The sequence below is a fragment of the Calidris pugnax genome, unplaced genomic scaffold (assembly GCF_001431845.1).
Source record: "Calidris pugnax isolate Ruff unplaced genomic scaffold, ASM143184v1 scaffold188, whole genome shotgun sequence".
NCBI classification, from domain to species: domain Eukaryota; kingdom Metazoa; phylum Chordata; class Aves; order Charadriiformes; family Scolopacidae; genus Calidris; species Calidris pugnax.
In genome coordinates this window covers 12,609,240-12,635,356 of record NW_015091257.1, presented here as the reverse complement: position 1 = coordinate 12,635,356, position 26,117 = coordinate 12,609,240, and the positions used below count along the sequence as shown (strand labels likewise).

Sequence of the window (26,117 nt, the reverse complement as noted above, 5' to 3'; positions counted from 1 at the left end):
CCCCCCCCCCCCCCCCCCCGAATTACTGTAAAAACTCCCATGTAATGAGACTTAAGATGGACCTGTATCAGCCAGCCTGGTCTATTGGATGAGACTGAGATTCACTTAGATCCTAATCTCACCGACTTCTGCAGCGGACGTGCAGCGTTCGTCGTTTCCATTGCACCCAGGGTACTGCGAGGCACTGAGGAGAAGGAGACCTGCAGTGCTCCAGGTACATTTCCATGAGTGACTAATGCTGACAGTAGCACATTGGCTCTTTCTTCACAAGAGTTGAACACAACTATTTAAGACTAAAGATTAACTTCCTCAGAGTTTAAAACTGTTAATTTGTCAAATTTGAAAACTGAGGTTAAGTTTGGCCATAGCTGTTAATTAACTTATATGATAGCTATCAATTTTTTACTTTCCTGGGATTTTCCATTTCAAAGGCATTGAAAGAAACAGAAAAGTACATTGCTAATCACGTCAAGAAGATGGAAGGGTTTTGTTTGTTTTACTGAGTCATATGCTTTTATGAAATTTCAGTCCTCCCTTGATTTGTTTGGGAGTCCAAATTATGGTATACTGTTAAGTATATACGTACAGATAATACATGAACCTCTGGAGGTTACAAGCACTGAAAAAAATGATACTGTTATTTTCAGCCATGCAGAAAAACTCATTTAGTGCAAGAAGAGAAATAGTTCTTTGTACTAGTTCAATATATTTTTAGGATGCAGATTGCGTATAAGATTCTGCACAGCTATGACCTGTAGCTCAACAGTATCTAGGAAAAACAAAGTTACTGTAAAAGAGGAACTATTTAATACCTCACGAAGTACTGAACTAAAAACATAGCTTTCATATATGCATGCAGATTGTCCTTTGTTCAAGCGAACTGATGCCTCACTGATTAACCAGTGACAAAACAAATGCTTAAACAGTGCTACACATCTCACCAATATGGGAGAAAAGAGGCTGGGCGGAAAGCTAATGCATTTATGTGGATTTATTGCAGAGATATGAAGTGTCAAAATGTCTGTCTTTTTAGATTATGCTGATATACTCCATTTGTAACCTGAAAAGTTACAGTGCTTTTTAAGACAGTATTTAAAAATGTTGCTGATTTGAAGAAAAGTTAACTTTCTAGGTGAACCTGCTTTGTCAGAGGGGTTGGACTACGTGATCTCTGAAGGTCCCTTCCCACCCCTACCGTTCTGTGATTATACTAACACCTGGTCTAGGCTTGCTTGTCCACCTGGCTTGTTTAAAAAAACCTGCCGGCTTTGGAAAAAAGGATTTATAGACGTGCAGCAATCGGTTGCTTATGTGCAGGGCTCTGTGCGTATACAACCGGATAAGCGCCTGGGTAGTCAGCTGGGTGCATTTGGCACCCATCCAAGTTGCTGTGCACACACACATATATATATATATCAACTGCACGATGCTCTCCCTGTGAGCTCCGAGCTGGGGTGTTTATCACACTGCCGCTTCTCCTGACCTTCTCCCTTCCTGGCTGGAAAAAATAATTTGTCTTGCTCGCTCGCCAGCAAAACAAATCGGGGAAAATTCAGCCATCCTGGCTGGAAGTCAGCAGCCCTGATCAGGGAATCCAGTCATGTCCTCTGAGGTTGTTCCTGCTGGGCATCGTGTTCCTTCAATGTACTTTGACACCGGCTCCATGTGATTTCGAGGGAAAGAACTGATTTACAGTGGTTTACAGCAGGGAGAAGTGGTGATGCCGGGTATCGACGCTCAGTGCCATTGGCCTTCTGGCAGCAGGGAAACAACGCTTGGCTTTTCCACTCTGTTCCTGTGTTCTCCAGTATTTTCCCCAAAGGTACAACAAAGTTCAAATGCTCGTTATAGAAGCAATGCACATGAATTTAGCAAGAAACTGTTAACATTCACTTTCTTGTAAGATTTTTTTTAAATTAGAAATTTTACGGAAAACTGATAGTCTTTCATTCATCCATACATATTTTAGGGCTCTCCTTTTGATGCGTGTATATACAGCATGTTAATTTAAGCTATCATTAGAAATGAATACATCACTTCTTTGTTTTCATAGGCATAGATTGAACATCTAAGCAGATAATGAATTCAATAGTTTTGTACTCAGAGCTGGTTGCCTAGTGAGATTAAACAGATGCCCAGGAATCAGCTTGATTTAATGACTTTTAAAGATGGGATATCAAGTCCTTTGACAGTGACTTCTAAAAATAGCATTAAATTATTGGAACAGTAATCATAGAATCATAGATTGGTTTGGGTTGGAAGTGACCTTAAAGATCATCACGTTCCAACTCTCTTGCCATGGGCAGGGACATGTCCCACCAGAGCAGGTTGCTCAAAGCCCCATCCAGCCTGGCCTTGAACCCTGCCAGTGATGGGGCATCCACCGCTTCTCTGGGCAACCTGTTCCAGTGCTCACCACCCTCACACTAAAGACTTTCTTCCTAATACCTAATCTAAATCTCCCTCTTTCCTCTCCGTTACCTGAAAGTCCAAGTATTCTTACATAGTAAATACTGGTTATTGTTTTCCATAAATTCAGTCAGTTAAGGATTTCTCACTGGTAGTCATTCTTGTGAAGGTCTTTGGGTTTGCAGACTCCAGACACACTTCTCAGTGCTAAAGGACCAACTGAAAATAATTCTGAAGCAATCTTCAGTTTGGGAACTAACCTTTAATCAGAGTGACTACAAGGGCAGGTACAGCAGTAGAGGGGAATAAAACAATCCTGTCTTGTTGCCCAGTTTGCAAAGACTGTTCAAGTGCTTGCAATAGATTTCAGTTTCTGAATTTTTTCTCCTCTGCATTTATTTCTTTGTCTTGGTAAACATTGGGCTAATAGTGTAGAGTGCATCATTGTATATATAAACAAGACTATGTCCTTATTCAACATGCTTCCTGTGAAGTCCTTTTATTGCACCTCTTCTTACTCCGGTTGCTACCATAACAATCCTCCGGCAACAAAAGAATAGTTCTCCACATTTATAACTTGGTTTTGTGCAAAGCAATGCCTCGGTTATGGGGGCTTTTTGGGGTGGAATCAGGCATTTGCTTTTCCAGGCTCAGGCAAGCTCCTGAGTCACAACGCAGGAGTGGGGCTGGAGTGAGGATGGGGGGACATAGTGCTGGGGCCACCAGGTCTGCCCTTCAGAAGTGGTGCGAGTTTGAAGGCAAATGAGGGGCAAATCTGGAGCCCTGTTTTTTGGGTCCAGGGCTTCTGTGTTCATCACACATGTCTTTTGGAGGGATGAAAAGGGGGCCTAGGCTTCCTTTATCCTCAAGGGCCCTTTGTGGGGCCAGCCAGTTTCCCCAGGAAGCCAGGTGGCAGATTCTTTTGGGATGTGGTGGCAGCCAAGCTTCAAATTCACCAGCTGTGGATAACAGCATGACATCCCACCATTGCAGTCGCCAGCTGCTCTGCTGCAATGTCCCTCAGACATCTTGTGTACCTGTCTGACATTGCATCTGGGGGGAAAAAAGTTGTCCTGGAGCACTGTATGAAGTTTTGTATTATTCTAAAAAGGTAGAAGAGAAAATAAAAACTTTTTAAGGCCTTTTTTTTTTTTTTCCTAAAGAGAAAGGTAGTAAATAACTAACAAAAGACAGCTATTTCTAGTGCCTGTTTTAGCTAAAATAACGGGGGTTAATTATTAAACCTTTTACTTGGTTGCTCACTTGTGCTGCTGATGCTTTAATCCTGGGTCACAGAAAGTTTAAGAGTGCTTTACAGGGGAGACTCACTTCTTTTTGCCTCAACCTTTCCACGCTGACGGGATGTTACGGGTTTTGCTGCTTACTCTCTCTGTAGTTGCCGTTGCTGATGCTGAGCTCTGCAAGCCAGGTATGTTTTGGAGGTGATTCCCATCCTTCCCCAAGTAAATATAGCTATGAGTTTATGCCTACAAAGCCGTCAGCTTCTCAGATTTTTATTTTAACTGGTTGTTTCCAGTTTGAAGATTGAAATATGGAACATTCACTTCTTTTATGAGTTTGCAAATTAAGTGTGGAAGTTGATCTCATTTATTTTAAAGAGGTCAAGGTAAACCTCACTGAGACTTTATAGGGCTGTGACATTTTTCATGTTAATAACTTCTGTTCTCTTAACCAAGTGAGCTGTTAACACACATTTAGAACCCGTGATTTTTGAAATAATTAGAGAAGTAAATGATTTAAAATCCTATTGCTGACTATCAATATGTGTTTGCTTTTTTCTGTTTGTATCAGATGCACAGAATGCTTTCAAAGTGCGGCTTAGTATCAAAACAGCTTTGGGAGATAATGCAGTAAGTAAAGTATCTTCATATATTCTTCCTAACTGAAAATCTGTCAAAACAGAAGTAATAGATATTGTAAAATTCCTGAAGGCAGCACAAGCAATTTGTTCTGAAGTGTTAATTGTAATAGCTTGTTCAAGTCGTGATCCAGGCATCCATTTCTTGGCATTTGACTAGCCTACTCCTTAAAATGGCATCCTTTAAGAGAACTATAAAGCTTGCCTTTTCATAAAGACAATTTTCTGTCAAAGATTTTATTTTTTCCTGGAAAAACAGTAGAGATGTGACACAATGCATGAGAGGTGCTGCATAAATCTAAGCCTGTATTTTGGGAGAAGCACTTCTGCTTTAACCTGCTAATTCTAAAGTCAAGCATGCCTGGGTAGAGAAGCAGGAAAAGATTGTTAGGTCTTTATGAAATGGGACTTTATGGTAGGCTCTCAGACACGCGCGATCTGTAGAGATCATTCAAGCGTATCTCATCAATTCCCTACTAATGTAGGGCTTTGGGTAGTGGCCTTTCCTCTCTGCCTGTGGTGCACAGGGTAGTCTCAGGAGGACTGAAATGCTTTGGCTTAATTCAAGTCCTTGTTCTTAATTTAGAAGTACTGGTGCGGGCAGTAAGGGTCTGTGATACATAAGAGTTTGGGGTGTTAGATAACTGAATGGTCCTTCCTGATCTAAAGTGCTATGAGATATGGCAGAGCCCAGTACTTCATTTGCGGTTTTGAATGCTTAGGGCAAATCTGCAGCGTGTTACAGGGCTCAGCATAAAATTAGATGTGAAATGTCTCGGACAGTCGTCTCTACTGGAAGCCTGGTGTCTGATTATGTTTGGTTTCCCCCCTGGGAAACACCAAGCAGTAGCTTACTCATGTTATAAGAGACTGAAGATAGGAGAATTTCCCTATGACTGTAGAAGCCATTTTAAAATTACCCTGAAATATCAGGTAATTTAAACAAACATTAGCAGAGACCTGATTCCACTGGTATCTTCAAAAAAACCCAAAGAAATTGGTAAGAAATATTCAAGATACATGATAAAGTATTTGTCTGTGGAAATTCATATTGAAGTCAATTCTCTTTGGTGAGATCCTAGTTTGTTTAAAAATTTATTAAAAATGGTGTAACCCTGTGGCTGAAAAAATGTCAAAATCTTTATTGAAGCTCCTCTTGATGATAACTGCTAATATTTTTATTCAATCTTGGTTCAAAATAGTAGCAAAGACTGAAAATTGCAGTTTCCAGTAATGATCTTTCTCAGTTCTTCATACTCCGACTATAGTAAAATAAGGGGGGTTTGATTGATCATTTGGGATTTTTTTTATTTTTTTGCCCAGAAAGAGTATGATACAAATCATTAATTTTCAAGGCACTTTGTATTACAAGAAAAAAGCAATGACTGAGGAGTCTACTGTTTTTTGTAGATAAAGAGTAGTCTATTTCATACAACAACATGTGCGAAAGCCCTAAGAATGGGACAATCCAGAACAGCATTTTAAAACAACATCCTGAAAGTGGTGTGATACCGTACAAAATTACTCACAAATAATGAACAATTTATTAATTGCACAGGTAATAGTTTCTTTTCATAGCCAGTGCAATCTTCTCTGCAAATGACTGAAATTGAAAACTGAAACTACTATTAAACTGAAAATTATTTTGGTTGAAGAATTTGGAACACTTGTAAAATTTTATTTATTTTAGCAAAGAGAAGAGTAATATTGTCATCGTATCACAGTAGGACACAATCATCTTAGAATATCTTGGTATGATGCTTTGCTGTTGAATTTTGTTTCATTCATTTCCAAGTCACTTCAAGCTAGATGGTAACAGAAAATCCTGATGCTGTTGGCATTTTGCTCGAGGACTGGCAGGATAACTCCAATGTATGTTCAGGGGCATAGGAAATAGGTTAGTGTAGTTTTTCACGTATTTTAGCACATGCCGTCTACTTTGTGTTGTGCTGATAAAGACAGGACATCATTTTTTAATTTGTTCACAAGGTAAGTTGTACTTTGGCAAGGAGTGTCATTTAGTGTATTTATATAATTCTTAGCATGATGGACCTGGAAAGAGCAGCCAAGGTACAGTAGGTACTTAGCTGTTATCATTTTATTTGTAAATAATGAGTGTACTTGACAGAGACATTATTTGCTAACTGGTGGGAGGAAACAGGGAGTCCGTAAGCCTAAATGGAAGGAAGGTGATTTATGAGTCTCTCTGAATATGGTGTTAACTTCATGAGTGGCTTCTAGAATAGCTGCTAGTCACTAGTTGCTTCCTACTCATGGAGTTAGTGGAGTGGTAGAGAGTTAATTCAAAAGAGCCAAAGACAACTAGGGAGTGAGCAGAAGTGATGTGCACTGAGAAATCTGTAACTCTGTGTCACCACTCAGTTTAACTGTAAGAGTCAAAGAGCTGGCACATCAGGGCTGCAGCCAGGTGAAGCAGAAGGTGCACTTCCCTTCTAGTTCATGCGTTCAGTCTGTTCCCATGGTAGAGGCCGAAGGGGAGAAAGGCTGATGTACACCTGATGTCCTGCCACCAAATAGGACCCAGAAGTGTGTTCACATGTATGTTGCCACTCTGCAGTCTGAATGGCTGTCTAGTTGAAACACAGAACCATTCAGGAGGGAAGGGGCCTTAGAAGGTCTTTAGTCCCCCGCTGCTCAAAGCCAGGTCAACACTGAAATCAGATCAGGTTGCTCAGGGCAATCTTGTAATATTATAATCTTGTTCTCCTAGTTTAAATTTTGTCTTCCTTAGAGCACTACTATAGCATTTCATCCCATTGACAGTCTGTGCTCATCATCTTTTACCTATTATCTCATCAACCTCCCCTTTCACTAACTGGCACTTAGGACTGGCTTTCACAGTCAGCTGTGTCTAATTCTGCTGTTCTTAACATATAAAGGACGGCGATTTTGACTAAGCCAAGGTCTTTATACAGCAAAGAAGATGGTAAACATTAATAGTTTTCGTACCATCATGTAATGTTTCATTGATAATAGAGTTATCTTATGTTTATAGTGTGTGGTTGTAAATTATATTTAATACATTTCCTCTATAGGAGCACAAAACGTGCATCAATGGCTGCACTTCACAGGAACATAAGAATAGAAGCAACATCCTCAGTCATCATCTGTGGTCCAGGTGTTTGCAATTGGAGGATAAAGATGAAACTGATTAGCCCCATAGTAGAAAGATTCAGATTTCTCTGCACCTGTCCCTCCAATTAGAGAAAGCTGGTGGTTAGAAATTGGCTTCCAGCAATTTGTGCCCACTTGTCCTGAGTCGGTACAGTTGATGAGCTTAAAGGGTGTTCTTGCCGTACTTTTTCTCCTTGTTATGTTGCCTCGCCTTGCATATTCCTGCATGCAGTCATGTACAGAGGTCATTGTTCATATGGAGCTCACAGCCATCTCCCTCTCCTCTGCCTCCTGTCTGATCGCTGGTTTTTTGAGGCTTCTTGCCCTTCGGCCCAGAAGGTTGTCTGCAGCATCTTCTCCTCGCTCAAGCAGACCCCTGATTTCTGCTGAGCTTTCTCTGCTGGTCTCCTCCCCTGTTTCTTGCAGCTTTCAGTTTATTCTGTCTTTTTTTAAAGTGCTTACTCTTTCAGCTGGGGCTGGAGATCCTCACTACAAATTATTTTCCCTCTTTTGAGATACCCTTTTTGTTACTCTGACTTGAAGAAGCTCTAGGTTACTTCATTATTTATAAAAACTAAATACTTGATAATGATAAATCATGCATATACATGTACTGCACTAAACATACATAAATATATATACTTGGTAGTGCTGCATTACATTTGTGTCCATGTAAGCATAAAATGGAGTGTGCTTCATCATTATCCGTTTTCAAGACAACAGATTACATTATCTCTACAGCTGGTTTAATCCACTGGATAACAAATGGTTTTTTTCTGTCCTTTTGGACCTGTTCTCAAAGACTGCAGATGGCATGTAGGGATTTAGTCAATAGTACTACACACAGAAAAAGGAACATCTTCCCTTTTAGTGCTGCAAATTGTGCTCTGTGGTTTAAATACAGATGTCTTTAAAATTACGATAAATAGTTTTATGGCTCTCATCTATATTAATTCCTCTACTAAATTATCTTTTTCTTTTAGTACTAGTTGTTGTCATTACTGTCATGTTTTCATCAGTGCAGTGGGATCAAAATGCAGGCTTTTATAATTTATTTTCAAGGAGTGTCTTTTTTTTTTGCTCCTCAGTTTAAATTCCCAGACTGGCATGCATTCTCACAGTATGCTTTACACCTCCCTTCATTTACAAGGCAAGAGTGGTGAGTCAGAACCCAGATTCTCAGGACTGCATCTGGATTTTAATGCTGCTCAAGTTGTCTGTTGCTCAGCTTTGTTGTCCCTGTCCTACTGTATCTCAGAGAGCCCATTTCACAAATCACCATTTGTCTAGGGATGATAAATATGATCAGTATGACTTTCTGTCCTTTAAATGACAGCTGCTCTCCCTGCTTAATTTCCCAGTCCACAGGATTTCAGAGCAAAATGAGGGCTGAACTGGAATTTGGGTTCCTTCTTTCTGCAGGGAGGTTGCGGCTCCATGCATCCAAAATCAGAATTTAAGTAGTACAATTAAGATTTGGCATTTTCTATGCTGTTTACTGTTTTTTGATGTACATTGGTGGTTTTTGAATGTCTTGTAAAGGCCCATGAAAAGGTAGGTCCAAGTTCTCAACAGGGTTAAGTATCCACATAACTCGTTTCTGGTTTGGATGATTACAGTGCAGATTTTTTTAATGCTAAAAGTTAAAGATTAGATTTGTGTTCTGATTGACTGAAGAAAGCTGCCTCCAACCTCCATTAATATAATTCCAAGAAACTATTAATCTTTGTAATCTGCTGAAAGGGGAAATTCAATCAGTATGCCTCAGTCATGGCTCTTGTTATAAAAATGTAATAGGTGCAGTTCTTATAGGTTATTAGAATTGCATATGTGAATAAAAGCCCAGGGAAAATTAGTGAAGCTATCTCAGAAAACTGAAATTATGGAAGCATGATTTTTCATCAAGACAACAGAGGACAGTTTTTAGAGCCTGCATTTTACATTAATGAAGTAGTAAGGATGGTATTTTCTTTGGTCTCACGTGCAATATAGTAATTTATCCTATAGTTGAGTCTGTCTTCTTGTTGCAAGGATGGTGTGCAGCAATAAGGCCATAATCTCATTTCATTTCCTGGTGTCCTGATATCCAACTCCCAGAGACTACCTTCAACCTTAGCTTTTTTTTTAATTATTTTATTTTGGGGCCAAATGGTCTTTGAGAGTGAATTTAAACCTTCTACTTTAACAGGGTTTATCCAGCAAAAGAGCAAAAGGTGATGGGTGCAGCTGTGTGGGGAGAATACTAGTCATATGCCTAGTCTTTGTTACAAGAAACTTTACATCTCCAGTTTGGTCAACTTTCAGAAACATTCAATTAATTCAGGTTTTGGAAACATTCTTTGCACTTTATATCGCACTTTATAGCAGCTGTTAGAAAAAGTCCTTTGTGCACGCCAAATAATGGGCAGGAATTTCTTTTCATAGCACAAACAGAGAATTTATTCATTTTCTTGATCAATATAGTATTTCAAGTTCAGTGACTCTTTTCCCTCTCTGTACTGCCAGCACCGGTGCTGAAACTGATTATTTTCCGTCTTCCTTTACAGTATGCCTGGGATGCCAATGAGGAGTACCTCTTCAAAGCAATGGTGGCTTTTGCAATGAGAAAATATTCCAGGAAGACCACAACTCAGTAAGCATCTACTCTGATTTGCCTTATACATATTAACAATGCTGCATGTAGCGGCCCATTCTCTGCTGTGCTCAATTGGAGAAATCATTATACACAGCTTCTGAAAACAGACCATTCCAGTATATTTGTTAAACATCAGATATATGTTAAACATCACACCTTCTCTGTCTTAAGCAATATTCAATCTTTGGACCAGTGTCCCTGTTGATGTGAAGTGACACAGCTGTGGATCTCAGTGGGATTGTGCCAATTCACTCTAGCAGAATCTGGCAGTAAGACACGATACCTTCTGGAGGCAAAGGCAAGGCACATTAGCAAGGTCAAGAAATGCAGTGCAGATCCTTGCAGAAGCAGCTCTGGTGCATGTTTTCTTAGAGCACAGCTTCAGCAGTACGCTGAGGATGAGCTGACTGGAAGGTGGATAGCAATGCTTAGTGCTGTGTTCTGCTGGCTGTATCTCTGCCTAATAATGCAGTGGTTGAGTTTACCTAGCATCAAGACGTTTCAGATGTTGTGGTTCAGACGTAAATCAGCCTTTAATTGGTTTTGGGATTAAGTCTACCCTGAGGTATTGAATATTCTTCTCAGGCTTCTGATCCTTGCTACTAAAGAAATTAGATACCAGATTAGACAGACCATTTAAGCAAGCTGTATTGTCAGTATATTCTTATCTTTCTTAAATGAGAAACCTTGTAAGTGTATTTCTATAGGCTTATTATTTTTTCATTGTTTTGTAATCTTAAAGGGAAGATTTATGGTTCTGGTAGGCTAATGAGGATCAGGTTCTCAATTTACTTTAAAAAAAACTGCTTCAGGCTGTCATTGCATCAGGTGAAGCATATTTCATATTTGCAAAGACATTAGTTAACTTTGGTCACATAATGATTATTGTGGCTGCTGCACTTTCTCTTAAATAGAAAGTGATTTCCCTCGCCATGTAACCAGAGTGTTTTGTTCCTTGCTGCTTCAATTTTGTCCCTCAGAAGTTGTCTCCTTTGAGCAAGAGAGCCATTACCCCAAGCTTAACAAAACCAGCCAAGTATGCTACTGCACACAATTAAAATGACACTTATAAAATATGAGTTCAAGATACAAGCTAATTAAAGGTGATTGTGCAGGGCTTTCTCTCAGGTTTTCAAATTAGCAGAATTTTCATCTAGTATGTGATGCATAAAGCTTCGCTTTTATATACTTACTGTAGTTCCAAGTCCTTTTTTGAAATTATTCTCTTCCTTCAAAGTCATGGTGCTTTCACACGGCAAAAAACCTGCGTCAGAAGCCAGTGATCTTTTTCCTTTTCAAGCACCATGGGTCTCTGCAGACTCAACTAAAATTAGAAAGCTTGGTGCAGGAATGGTAAAAAATCAAGCCAGTATGAAAGGAGTTTTAACAGAAGTTATTTCTGTCTACTCTGGGAAATCACAGAATTTATGCTCACTTAGTTCAGTTTCCTACCAAGATAATCTTTCCTATGGACAAATATGACAGTGTCAGTGTTACTCTAGTTTAGAGGTGGGGTTGCACATATCAATACTTTCTTGCTACTATGTTTGTCAGAGCAGAAGTCAGTAGCAGCTAGGTGTGGGCAGCTTTACCTCTTTTTAAGATGGTACAGGACTTCCTTACAGGGTATAAGTTGTTGGGGTGTACCTTGGAGATATAACCGATCTAGGACTTCGAGATACCTGTGTAGACAGCATGTCAGCCAAAGTACAACTCTGAGATCTGGTACAATTTACTAGGCAACAGGCTGAGGAGTTTCCTACCTGCAGATCTCTCCCAAATCCCAAGGGACCTCGGAGTCCCCGTTCAGTGATGGAGAGCTAGGTGAACCTCCCCATACACCCCAAATAACCTGCCTGTTACATGGGAGCAGGAAAGCTATGAAAGCCTCCATCCTGTTAGAAGTTCTGGAAATAATGCGCTCCCTTCCCCGTCCTTGTGGCTGGCAGCTGGAAGGAACTGGGTGCAGCAGTAGGAGCGTCACCCATCTCCATCTTCTCTGCAATGGGTGTGGAGATGTGGGAGCCCTCAGCATCCCAGGGGGTACAGCAGCATTTGGTGCACACAGGAGTGGCACTGTCACACAGCTGATAAGGGTAGTGGCAGCGGCTCACAGTGAGGTAAAGAGGAAGGCAGAAGCAAGAGCTTGTGGCAAATAAATTACATTATGCTACAGGAGCTTTTATAGATCATAGAATCATGGAATGGTTTGGGTTGGAAGGGACCTTAAAGATCATCTAGTTCCAACCCCCCTAGAGCCCCTCCCACTAGAGCAGGTTGCTCAAAGCCCCATCCAGCCTGGCCTTGAACACCTCCAGGGATGGGGCATCCACGACCTCCCTGGGCAACCTGTTCCAGTGTCTCACCACCCTCATAGGAAAGAATTTCTTTCTAGTATCTAATCTAAATCTCCCCTCTTCCAGTTTAAAACCATTACCCCTTGTCCTATCACTCCCCTTCCTGACAGAGTCCCTCTCCGGCTCTCCTGTAGGCTCCCTTCAGATATTGAAAGGCCGCTATAAGGTCTCCTTGGAGCCTTCTCTTCTCCAGGCTGAGCAACCCCAGCGCTCTCAGCCTGTCCTCATAGGAGAGGTGCTGCATCCCCAAGATCAGCTTCGTGGCCTTCCGCTGGACCCATTCCAGCAGATCCATGTCCTTCCTGTGTTGAGGGCTCCAAAGCTGGACACATAGATAAATGCCTAGAGATTTTCTTTGGAAGCTGTAAAATATGATCAATTATTCTGTTATTAAAGAACAAACAAATTGCTTGGGCTTGGGACTGCATTCTGGTAGCATCTAAAGTTACCCAAATTTTGCATCTGGTTAATTAAAGATTTTTGTCAAAATGAAGACTTATGAAACATTCACCAGTATTTTACGTAACCAAATATTGGTTCTGCCAGGGTATAAATTCTGCACAGGGCCATAACCAGGATGTGACAAACCTCCCCTTTAACATCCCATTAATTTCTAACACACCCACAGCCCTGCAGTAGTTCACAGCCACTACTAACTCCCACATAAGACCAAATGCCATTAGCTTCAGCAAGGTGGTCCCAGATAATTTGTCTGGTGGATCAGCATAACCATTGTTGCAGCCTGTCCCATCATTTTTGAGAGTCAAAGTCACCTTTTGTTAGGCTTCTGAAGCTAGATAAAAACCAGCCTGTAATGACTGACATGCATTTGAAAGTGCTGCAGTTGATGTTGTTGTTGCACTTGTGTAACCACTGAGTGACCCAACACAGAACGGACAGGACTGCACGTTACATCTCAAGTTCTCTAAAGTTAATTTCTAAACTAAAATTTAATAAACCATGGAGCTGTGTTTAATGTTTGAAAGGCTTGTCAAATTTTCAAGTTTGTGTGAAACAGAAGAAAGACAATCCATCAATTACTCAGTAGTTATGAACACATGTAAAATAAATACTTCTTTTTCGGAGGAGAAATAAAAATCCTTTATTTCCTGCTCTATATATGGCCTTTCAATTCAGTCTCAGTGCATACATTCATGAACTACGTAAGCCAACCTTTGATCTCTCAGTGTTAAAAAATGATTGTCTGCAGCCTGTGTTAGTAACCCTGGTTTCTCTGATCTGTGACTCGTTTGAAATAATATGCATCTCTTTTGGGCCTGAGACTAGTTAATCTTTAGAGCAGAAAGAATGTCATCGCATTTATTTTCACTCAAGTAACAGAATCTACTTTTGGTACATCTTCTCCCCATTTGTAAATAAAAAAAAGCTGCAGTTTTCCTCATGAAGTCACCAGAAATAATTCATCAACATTATCCATCTTTCTAATAGATGCTATTTTGATATTAAAAATATTATGACCACTTGGGACAACAAAATAAGCTTCTAGAGTTAAAGCTGTTACACCAAGGTGATCTCATGGCTGCTGCTCACAAAAAGGAAGAAAATGTCATTCCTTTTCTGGAGCAGCTGTGCAGCACTAGGTTGGAAGAGGCCTGATGCTTTCAGGAGAAATGGAGATAGATAGGTGCTTGGGACCTGGGGCCGTGGTTCTCCCATGTGCTAATGGCCACTGTAAGCACCCTGCTCCCTTTGAGTCTCTGGCAGCTCTTTCTTACCCCTAAATAATCCCTTAGAGGGACTGCCCATAAGGAACAATGATGGTGTTTCAGGCCAAGGAACCATCAGGGTTTCCTGCGCTTTGCTGACTGATCTTCACTTACAGTTTTGGACTTTTGCCATGGTGCCATAAGGTCAGGACCAGGACTTTGTCATTCTGACAGTAACAGCCTTCTTATCCCCATGACAAAAGTCCATCACTTTCTAAGGAAATAAAAAGATGTCCACGTATTTGTTTACAAATATGCTTAATTAGCACAGTGCATGAAGAAGTCAGGTTTCTGGAATCTAAAAAGTGTGAAGGTATAGTTTTTAAATGCTTCTGCATACTGTGAATCAAATCTATGTACAAATAGCACAGGAAAAAAAAAAGAGGCTTATCTGCTGCAAAGAAATTGTATTGGTGCTTGTTGAATCAGTTTGTTTTGGTGTTTATTCAATCCCCTTTGAACTTCTCATGAGCAGTATTATTCTCTTTGGAGCCTGGAAGGATTTACAGCATTCAGATTCCACTGATGAAAAAAAGTGGCAGTGAAGCCAGGTTTTGGGTGCTTATAATCGAGCAAGGATTTTAGACACAAGAGGGAACAGAAAGGAGGCAAAATTTGCAAATCCTAGTGCAACCCTTGCTGATCAATTCAATATTGTTTGTTCTAGAGAAAGAGAAATGCTGCCCAAAATGATGACTGGCTGCTGTATCTCAAGCTGAAAGCCCTTGACATTGTAAGGAAGATCCCGGTTTGAAGAGCCTCTCTGAGTCTCTGAATGAGAAAGAGAGGCTCTTTTGCCAGTCTTTGTCTACCAAATTTATCTTTCTCTTTGGGGATTGAACTTCCTGCACTCACTCCATTTTGAGAATATCTGTAGGGCAATACAAACTTACATTTCCTACCTGGACCAGTTTTTGATTGTGCCACAGAAGTTCCAATTTTAAGAACTGCAGTAGCATGAAGATTTAGGTCCTACTGTTCTAAGTTCTCCTGATGGAAAACTTTCACTGCAGATACAATTTTAGATATTCTGTGAAGTCAGCAAGAGTTTGTCAGCCGCCAGCCAAAAGTAGATTCTTCCTTCCTGCCTCCCTTTAAATTTTGTGCTTTGCTTTTGTTTTGGGAGGAATAAATCTGCTTTTATCTGTTGACTGTTGCCAGCAAACTCATGTGAACATCTTTTCAAATTCCAGGGGATGGCTTTCCTCGTTCATCCATAAAAAATCTCTGTATTTGCAAAACTGACATTGTTCCAGAGAGGTAAAAGGGCGTATTTCAGTGCTGCAAAATCATTGCTTTCCATTTTACTGCATAACTCTATGGAATATATACCTTCTCTGTAAAACAAAAGGTTGCACTACCTGAGGCACCCAAAACACCACCCAAAAAAAGCGTTAAGCTGTAAGTAAGGTTATTTCTGCAAAATATTCATAACGAACTGCTGTGATTAAGCCGATTCCTGTCCCACCTTAAACGTGGGATGGAGACGACACATCAGCAGCAGTTTTGGTTCCCTTACATTCCTTCCTACCTCATGCTTCCCGCTCCTCAGGCCACTGTAGAGGTTATTTAATTACGTTTATAATGAGCCAGCAGATGGCACTACAAAGCAGAGCTCTGTGGCAGGGGAGATGGCTTGCAGCCGGGGATCTGTCACCCTGGGAAAGGGGAGAAAGAGCAGAGGCTGGAAAACAAATGTTAAAACTTGCATTTTGATGACGGGAAGGCCAGCGTTTAAAACCAATTAGACTAGTTAGTAATGAGCACTTCAGACATCACTGTAGTTAATTAAAAGAGGAGCTGCATTCTTCTTTGCTGGCTCACAGCAGGATTTCCTTCTCCAGAACAGCAGGTAGTATCTGAAGACGGATCATCCCAAGTGGAGTCTGTCAAGACAGGGCAGCTGTGGTGGGCTTGTGGCCAGGTAGACGTCGTGCAAAGGTGAACCAAGTCCAGGCTGCTCTCTGGAAATAAAAATGATCCTAATTCTTGGGCCTGGACTATCAGAGTATCTGCTGGCTTCTTGGACACGGCCAATAAATCTGAAGCCTGAGCAAAATTATTTGGGTAATTTATTAATGATATACAACTAATATTTTTTTTCCCCATTTTTATCTCTCTAGCTATCTGTCATTGGTTTCATAAAGGTTTGGGCTGTCCTTTTATGGCACATACTATGTTTCTTGCCATGTGATAATAAATGCCACTTTATATAATTCCTGAGTATTACACAAGTTTGGCTGGTTTGTTTCTTAGTTGTGTTATTCAAACTAGGAACAGATAGAACACAGGGGCACCATCTACCCTCAGTCACTGTTGATACTAATGTATTAGCCTTCGCTTCTTTAGTTTAAGTACTCCTGATGATGTCTTTCTGTTTCTAATGATAATTGCACCATTTACTAGTATTAGTGGTAGAAAACAAATTTGTAAGAAACTGAAAAAAGGCATTTAAATAACATTTCATACACTTTTAACATAGTATGCCATCAGAAGCTGCGTACCTGTGCCCTTTCACTATTAACTTCATATAAAGCTGAGCAATCTTCTTCTAAAACAGATAAGGATTTGTCATAGCATAAGCTAAAGGGCATAGGCCAGTGCCAGTAAAAAGTCTAAATTTAGCCTGTTGACTCCACTCTATGCCTGACTCTGTGAACAAAGATGTCAAAAAGAATAACATCAATTTCATTGCTCTTCCCTCCAGCAAATGTGTCCTGCAGAAGGGCTGCACTCCACTTTAAAATCATGTGGGGAATCTCCCATGACTGGTTCCTGTGGTATTAGCTGTCAAAAAATTCTTAGTTCACCAGTGTGTTTGCCCTATTATATGGCCTGCTTCACAGCCCTGATGATTTAGGTACAAATATGTATTTGTCCATTTGATTACACTAAATGTATGTCCAAGACCATGCAAGTTTTGTCTCAATAAGCTTAATTTTTTTTTAATCATACTGGGAAATGGGAAATGCTGTGAGTGATATTCCTTCTTTGAGCATTAACTGTCAACTTTTTTAAAAGTAAGAATTTTTCCTTCTTTAGCTGAAAGTAATACTTTAAGAAAATCTGAAATATGTCAATAATCCCTTCCATGCCTCTTTGACGATGATTTTTGTTTTAACCATCTGCAGAATTTCCAATGTGCTGCTCTGCAATGTGACGGATCGGGTGTCATTTTGGTTTGTGGTCACAGATTCTTCCAAAAATGTGTCAACTGTTCCTGGAAGTGAGGTAGAGGCAGCGATCAGGTACAGTCATGGCTTCTGCAACCTTTTCTCCCATGCTGACTGAGGATAGTTCTCTCTCTGGGCCTTGTATAAATGAGCACTCTGCCTCTTTAAGGATAAACTAATCCGAGTAGTTAAAACACCAAGGGGTCAGTACTCTTTCACGCATGTGAGGTTAGAAGGATTTTTAACAGGCCCACAGAATGCAAAGCATGTGAGCCTTGGGATTATAACTTTGGAAGGAGTCTCTCTTAACACTGGAGGCTCAGAAGAAATCGAGTCCTACTTTCAGAGTCCTACTTGTAATTTGTTGTCCAATGCGTGGCATATACAATGCTCTCATCCAGGTGCTACATTTCCCAGCGAGAGAGCCCTCTTTCTCAGATGACAGAATTGCACACTTTCTGGGTGGGATTTATATCATTTAACTTTGATTGCATGCCACGTGCACATCTACACCTGGACTAACGACCATAGGCTCCCTTTCCAGCTTCTCAAGTATGGTTCATCTGACTTAATTTAAAAGTCAGCCTTCACATGAGAAGAGCTGATGTGAAATCTTCATGAGAAGAGCTGGCCATGTCCCAGCTTGGCTTAAACAATCTTACACTCACATTCTTTTCATACCAGCTCTGTCTAGAATGCCAGTCAATGTCGTAGCTGAGCATTGCTTGTACAAAGTACCAAGTGGTACTTTGTTTGCTTTCTACTAGCATTGCTTGTACAAAGTACCAAGTGGTACAAATCAGTTTGCTTTCTACCAAATATTGCATTCTGTAGCTAATAAAAGCAAGAGTGTGGAGCTGAAGAGGGGAAAAAGAAAAAATGTGTAATCTGACTTCAGTGGTTCATGAAACCTACATAAAGGGTTTATAGGGACGACTCCCACAAGCAGCATAACTCATGTACATTTCTCAAATTCAGAGTGGAAAACAGACCTCTTTGTTTTCAGGCATTCTGTACTTTGTCTTGAAAATTCATGTTATCTGTATGGAGGTGTAATACCTAATTCCTGATGAATGAGTATGCGTTCTTTTGGAAAGATTAACTTTTAAGCTTATGAGCAGATTAAACTATTTCCTACAGAGACACCTAACAATAGCTTCATAGCATTAGTGAAGGAAGCAGATTATTTATTCACTGCAGCTCTCTGTAAGAGTGCTGGAATGCAGGGTTTTTGCATTTCTGTTATTCTTTGATACATTCAGCAGCATAAGCTGATTTATTTAAGTCTTTTATGTGCCCTGTTTGCCACAGAAATTGGATGCTATTATAGTGTGTTTGTTTTTTAACCATTGTCTGTCAGCTGATGAAGAATATGCTATTTATGAAAAGTTTTAATTCCTGCCTGATTTAGGAAATAAAATGGTCTATAAAACTACAATACTTTTTATTCAACCATTTCTGATTGCAGGCTAAACCATTATTCTAATTCTTCATACTACAGTAGCACATAAGAACGGTACCCATGGACCAGGATTTTATTGTATGAGATTCTCTACAAAGTAGGAATAAAGAGGAAGGTAAAACTTCTCAGAGCTCTGTATGAGACCCAAGATCTTGCATAAATATAAACAAGATATATTTATGCATATACAAACATGAAATGCACCTGTAGTTGCCTGCATGGGGTTCAGCACATAATTCTGTAACTCTAGCCTTTAGATGAGGGTGAACAATGCTTATTTCAGCTGTTCACAATGATCCTTTCATCATCATAAGGGTGAAAATCTTTCCTAAATCAAAGACGGCTTACTGTATTATGAGTCTTATAATATGCAATGGCTTTCAGTCCTCTCCAGGAATGCTAGATTTCCATTAAGGCTAAGAACTTCCTGTTTAAGGGACAGTCAAACATGACTTCCAAGAAAAGAAATTTGCAAAATCTCACTTGTTTTTCCCATGTATCTGTTCTTAGGAAATACTTGCCCTATGGTAAATAAATTGAATTGTATACAAAAAAGAGCTGGTGTAAATCATACAACTGTAATCAAAAAGAATGTCTCAAGACCAATATATGTAATACAATTTCTCATAAAATTTTAACATTCTGGAAAAGCTCATGAAAGCTACTGTTAAAACCTCTTAAGGCTGCATAGATTTAGATCCAGAAATACCTGCAAATGCTTAGAAGTAGTGAATATAAGTGAAGATGTCTATTAAAGGATAGGATATTTGTCAGACTTGCAGTTTCTCATAATGGAAAAAAATGTGCAAAGTACAAATCCCTTTAGCTGCATCCTGCAGGGAAGAAAGGCATGGTGGCAATAGGGGTGGATTCTTCTGGACCAACTATTATCCTGTGTCCATGGACCTAAGAAAATTGGTAACAGCAAGAGCAGATGTACCATGCAGATGTACCTGCATAACATGCAGGATGGTTCAGTTTGAGGAGCCAAGGGGCTCTGATAAGTAAGTCCTCTGAGCATTGCAGGGTAGGTCTGCCACTCCCATGCTAACCTTGAATGCTGCATGAGCAAGACAACAGAGCCACCCTTACAGATGACAACCTGCTATGTCTTCAGCACATGGTCCAAAACAGAAATAAACAATAATACTGTACTTCAGGTCTCATCTGTATTTCCAGTTTTTCAGATAAACGCATACAAAAGTCTAGTGTTCAAGACTCTGTAAGTGCGTGGGTGTCTATGGATTACTGGAAAGGTCTATGTTAAAAGTGAAGGTCTCTGTAATCATACCAACATCATGCTGGATCAAATTCAGCCCTTTCAGACTTGCGGAACATACATGGAAATTCTTTTTTTTTTTTAATCTTTTTAACTTACAAAATACCTTTATAAAGAGTTTTGATATTCTTTATGTTTTTATGAAGGATGAACCGGCACAGAATCAACAACGCCTTTCTACTGAGTGACAAAACACTCCAGTTCCTGAAGATAACCTCAACCTTATCACCGCCTGTTGAACCCTCCACGCCTGTCTGGCTTATTGTATTTGGTGTTGTTCTTTGTCTCATTGTGGCTGGAATTGTTTTACTCGTTGTTACAGGGATTCGGAAACACAAGAAGTAAGCAGCTTAGCTTTATTTTTGTTTTAACTGACTGGCGAGTTAAGTCACCTGGGCTGGTTTTGCTTTTCAGATCAGCCTCAGAGAAATGATGGCTGTGCCCCACCCCTCCTCCATAGGTAAAGATAACCCATGTGTCCTTTTCTGAGGAAAGGGGTTAAAATTTTCAGCTATGAAGTATAGAAGCCTTAGTAATTCTGGGGTGTAATGAGGAAATAGGAATTACAAGACTACGATCCTGGAGGCCACCTGACTAGAGATGATAGCTTTACAAAGACATTTGCTGTCATTCTTCTGAAGGTGTAGTGTGTCACAGGTGAGCCTCCTCTCACAGATTACTCAAATAGCTACCAAGGGGATAAGGCTGGGAGTGACTGTGCCCCTTCCAGGGAAATAGTCTCAAAAGCTGACAGGGCTGAAAAAAAATTTGCTGCTGCAGCTTGGGAAACCTCAGTAGAGGACACAATAATGATTAATGTATGGCTGAAGAGGGCCTGCTCAATGGAACTGCTGGGCCTGGTCTCACCTACCATTGACCTGATGAGGCCAAAGTACCCAGCCCTTCACAGGTTCATGACCATTTCTCCCCATGTTCATGACCAGTTCTCCCACAGGTTCACGACCAGTTCTCTCTCTCTGTCTCATGATTTATTGTCCTCTTAGTTGTTATGCTCCTTTTCACTTCTCCCTCTGTCTACTCTGCCCTTACATGTAACCTTTCCTCAGAGCGGATTCATCTCTGACTGAAGTCTAACCCTCCTTTTGCATCAATGGCATCTGCAGGCAGGGGCAGGGGAGTGAGGGAGAGGATAAACCAAGCGTATACATCTTCTATTTACTGTTGCAAAGGCTGGAGAGGTAAAAGGGATGGCCTGGGCTATTTGGCTTCTGGAAAGAAGAGCCAGACATCAGAGAAGAGAATTTTGAATATGCTCATCTCTATTTTTAGGCAACAAAGTATGTGACCAGGTTGTCAAAGACTTCAGCATGTCCAGTAATGAGTTTTCTTGGAAACTTGTAGAGCTGACATAATGGTAGCTCTGTTGCCTAGTAAGCTGTATTGGAAATCTGGCCCCAAGGGAAGGTGTTGACTTCTCATAAATCTGGCATTTTGTCTTTATAGGCCTTTAAAGTACCAGTTAAATACTTTGGTTCAGATAAGCCCAGAAGCACATGCTCGAGGCCATTCGTACTCAGGGTGGCAGGGAAGCACATGATTGGCCTATAATGGAGTTCCAGTAATGAGTTAGACTCATGCGTCATTTCTTGAAATGAAAGATTTTCTTAATGAGGTCTTCAGTATGCATCACTGCCAGCATATAAAATTCCAAGCCAGAGCTGCCTGCAGCATGAAGAGCTCCGTGTGATTGTCACCCTTGACTCTACAGCGAGCTGTATCAGACACACTGTCTCCCAGCCTTATGTTTGTTCTGCTGTCATTGCAGCAATAGGACACCTCCCTCTCCAGTAATAGATCTGACACATTCCCATGGCAGGACCATCCTCCTCTGGCGGTCCTGAACGAGACTGAAGTCTACCCCTCCCCTTCAGAATCCCATCTACAGCAGAGGCCATAAACACTTGCCTTGGGAAGACTGAAAACATGGTAAACACACAGAGTGTTTCCTTCTGTTACTCTCCCAGCACCTAATTTGCAGCTGGGAGCTGTCCTACTGGGTTTGGTCCTCATGTATTGGGTAACCCACAGTGTTTTCTCTTCCCTTAAATTGCTGGCTCTCCCCTTGGACTCATAGAGATTTTTAGCTCCTCTGAATTCCCGTGGCAACGAATTCCACACGTCTCCTACTCTTCTTATTTCTTTTGAACCTGCTTCTTAGTATCTTCTCTGCTCCCACGGTTTTTGTATTAAAGAACACTTTGTTTATCACTGTAAGAGCAGATACAGGAGACAGAGGTCAGAGGTTTCCCCTACTGTCCTCCCCCTTCCACCCCTGTTTACTTATAGCAAGTGCAAGGATCTCCCAAAGGCCCATAAAATTTTATTATTGTTAATATCGCAGTTATTAGCAGTTACACTGAGTCAGGTTGTTACAATTGTCCTGAGTCAGATTGTTACAGTACACGCTGTGGGATAGGAAGAAGCAATGGAGCTGACCTTTGAGTTTCTTATCCTCTGAAACCGCTGATGCTGCAGGCTATAAAGCACAGCAGGTTTTTCAACTATGAACTAGTAGATCTTAAGGTCAGAATAAATCTGGAGTTAAAGGAACATCATGCCATGTTGACTGATAATTCCTTATTACATTTTCTCATGGTTGTATTTTTTGAGAATTTTATTCAGCAATTATTTTAATATTTTTCTGGTGAGAACTGGAGCCTGGAATAGTGAAAGTCATGCAATTGTTTGATCTAGAAAACGGAAGTATAAAATACTGGATAGGAAGGTGGCTGTTAATGAAGTTTGAGATAAAAATGCAGATTTGCAGCATCAGGAGTACCTAACTTCTGGAGAAGATCATCAAGGAGTGTGAGGGCACTCAAGTGTCCACATTTGGAGTGTATGGTCTAAAGATGATCTGTTTCTAAAAAGTATGTTTCACTTTGTCCATGTCAGGGGGTGAAATCCATGACATGCATAACAGGGTCACACTAGATCTTCAGTGCTGTCATTCCTGATGTAAAGCAAAAGCAAATTTAGAGATTTTTTCCATTTTTGTTTTACACCAGCTTTTCCTTCTGCGCCCACCAGTCATTTTACAGAATAAGGAGTTTAAGTATTATTTATAACATAGTTACAACATGATTACTTTAGGTTTTCTGATTTGCAATGCTGATCTCAGACCACTAATCCAGGGCTTCCAATTTGTGGGCCTCCCACATTCCATGGTATGTTTACAACAGCAAAGAGGTAGTCTGGGTTATGCCTTTCAGAACATAACCTGTGATAAACTGATGAATCAATGTGCAGTTTTCTGTCTGTGGAACCGTGGTGGAGTGCTGCAGGTCAACAGAATAAGATGATTTTCTCTTTCTTCTTTTTAGAAAGAACAAAGAGTCGACAGAGAGAGAAAATTTAGAAGAGAAGGGCGAAGTGACAGTAACAGTAGAAAATGGCATTCCTTGCGAAGCACTGGATTTCAAAGCAGGCCACGTTAATGGAGTCTTTGCAGCAGATGATGAACGGTTCACGTCCTTATGAAGTGCTGCCATTGCTATCTGGCAGTTCTTTGAAAGACTCCTGTGCCTACCTTATCTCGTCACTACTCCTGAATGTCAAACATGAAGACAAGAAAAATGGCCTTTCACTTAATTTCCCTCGAGAGAACCTTTTGCTGATAACACATACACTCGAACCTCCATTACAAAGCTTTTGTTCATGAGCAAAGCAAATGAGAAGACCTCAAATTATATCCATTAAAGATTTCCAGAAGATGTACAGCAGAACAGGGTCAAAACCTGCCTTGTGTCAGGCATTTGATTTTAATTATTATTTAAATATGTCCATTGCTTGTTTTTCCCTGATGTAAATGTGAAAATGCATTATTCCTACATGTCACTGGGGAGATCATCTATCATTGTCAATTCTAGCTGGGCTTTATTTCAAGCCATACACAAAAGTTTCTCTGTAAAATGACTTCTGTTTCCTGATAAGTAGTATACCTTTGGATGGAATAGTGATCAGTGCATGAAAGTTTTCATTTATTGAGGAAAAAAACCCGAGCTTTCACATCCTCCGTAAGAGCAGGTTAAAAAGCATCTGGGTCATCTATAGCTTTAGGGCTAGTAAAAGTCTGGTACTAAAAGTGTTTTTCACTCAGCAGTCGAAGTCACAGATTACATGACCTGGAAATTAAAAGTTGCAAAAGTTTGAAATTTGTTGAAAATACAAGTTGCAGCAAAGGGCAGAATTTCCAAAGGTGCAGTCCGTGGTTAGTGGCCCAGCTCTCATTAAGTCTATGAGGGCATTTCACAGCTCTTTGAAAAAATCTTCCTTACATTTTTTAATAATAAAACTCAAGTAGATTTCCAGCATATAGCTAACCCTGGGTCAAGTGAACCTTCATGTGACAGCAGGGTAGCTTCTGAAAGATTCAGTGCTTGAAACACCAGCTGCTGGGCTTGGTGTGCCTGACTGGGAAGAGAACATGTAGGTGGTGGTAAGTCAGCAGAGACCATTCACTCCTGTGTTTCCAATTTGTGTGGCCGGGAGTTGAGGACATCAAATGGTGCCAGACCCTGAGCTGTTGGATTACTTTCAAGTCTGTCATATATACAGACTGTGCTCTCTGTACCCTAATCCCATTGCCATTTTAATCAGTGATAAAATTCTGACTGATTTCAGAACTGGGCCCCGGTGAAGGGCAGTTGTACGTGTGGGTAACTGCAGAGAGAGAATGGAAGTGTGCTGTAGCAAACTGCAGTATCTTCAGTCACCAAATAGCTGCCCACGTTACTGTGACCATTAGCCTTCCTGTTTCCAGTGTCATGTTTGGAGGCAATATTAGAAAAGCAACCCCCATTTACTTATTAGGATTATTCCATCAGACTCCTCACCAACAGGAATGGGATAAAACAGGGTAAATTAAACATGTTCAAGAGCTTCAGTGTTCTGAAGGCTCTAAAGATTTCTTGTCTCCCAGGATACAAATCCTTCAGCATTTTGGCTATATTGAGCACCTTTGGCTTTCCATTTGACTCAGCGCTGGCTCTTGGGAACAGGGTGAGCAGAAGGGGAGGAATGGGGAGAAGGAGAAGCAGCGGGACAAAGGGAGGATGCTGAGCAGGGGAAGCCCAAGGCTAGGGGAGGTGGGGAGAGAAGGGCCAAATGCAAAATAAAACTATGGAACCCACTGATCATTTGCTTCACGTGGTCTCATCTGTCAATGGTTGTCTTTGACGTCCTGCTGGTGGGTCCCTCTGGACAAGGAGTACATCTTCGCTGCATCCCCGAGGGTGTGCTGCTCCATTCTGGAAAAGGATTAATAAAGTCAGTTATTAGTGATAATTTCTCAGTGCTTCAGAATTACCATCCACAACATGGAGACGTATTTCTGACAGGAATGTCAAAGATTAAGCTTACCAGTGTTTAAGATCATTTATAGAGTACAGTGTTATTATTGCCTCCCGCAGTCATTGCTCCAAGGTCTTTCACTCAGGCAGAGTTTTATTGAGGTAATGCAGATCCCATCATTTCTAAACCTTCACACTTTTTGCACTTTGTATGACAGATGGCTACACTGCAGTGTGACCACATCGGGTTGCTGTAACTGCAGCACCTCTGCAAGAACCCATGAAAGATTTTGGTGAAGATATCTTGGCGGTGCAAGAGCAACCTCGAGCTATCAATTAAGATTTACTGTTATCCTGTATTGTACTATGTGATGCTAAAATAAAATTCACTTGATATGAAAAAGGGCCAAGCATATCTGAGCATACTTCTCAGGGCCTAAGCAAAGGTTCAATTCAGCCCACGGCACTGGCCAGTGATTTGAAAAGAGATTGAAAGCCTCTGAACAAAGCATTATGTGATGTGGGCTGACTCTGGTGGTAAGTATTTAATCACTGACTTCCTCCCAGCTCACCTTTTAGCTGCATAATTACTTTACAGCAGTTTGGCTTAATTTTCTGCTAATGATGATATGGGATTCACCCAGAGCATACATCCTCTCTGCTGACAGAAAATGGCTTGAGAGGAGCAAATGATAGATGAACAGGCAGGTATCACGCTTAGCAACGCTTTCAGGTCTGTGTCGGCGCCG

The 26,117-nt window shown here is 40.7% G+C and overlaps 1 protein-coding gene across 1 annotated transcript; it reads left to right on the top strand.

The window, feature by feature from the left end:
* Nucleotides 1-3,702: 3,702 nt before the first annotated feature.
* Nucleotides 3,703-25,212, top strand: TMEM27 (transmembrane protein 27). Its single transcript, XM_014960198.1, has 6 exons — nt 3,703-3,838; nt 4,222-4,280; nt 9,970-10,055; nt 17,274-17,390; nt 20,203-20,397; nt 23,401-25,212. The coding sequence occupies exons 1-6, from the start codon at nt 3,772-3,774 to the stop codon at nt 23,555-23,557; spliced, it is 681 nt and encodes a 226-aa protein (XP_014815684.1). The 5' UTR covers nt 3,703-3,771; the 3' UTR covers nt 23,558-25,212.
* The last annotated feature ends 905 nt before the right edge of the window (nt 25,213-26,117 follow it).

Bases quoted from the DNA above. Each gene is read 5' to 3' on its own strand.
- TMEM27 (XM_014960198.1), top strand. From the start codon at position 3,772: ATGTTACGGGTTTTGCTGCTTACTCTCTCTGTAGTTGCCGTTGCTGAT. The intron at 10,056-17,273 runs GTAAGCATCTAC...AACCATCTGCAG, and splicing joins TCCAGGAAGACCACAACTCA to AATTTCCAATGTGCTGCTCT. The intron at 20,398-23,400 runs GTAAGCAGCTTA...TCTTCTTTTTAG, and splicing joins GGGATTCGGAAACACAAGAA to AAAGAACAAAGAGTCGACAG.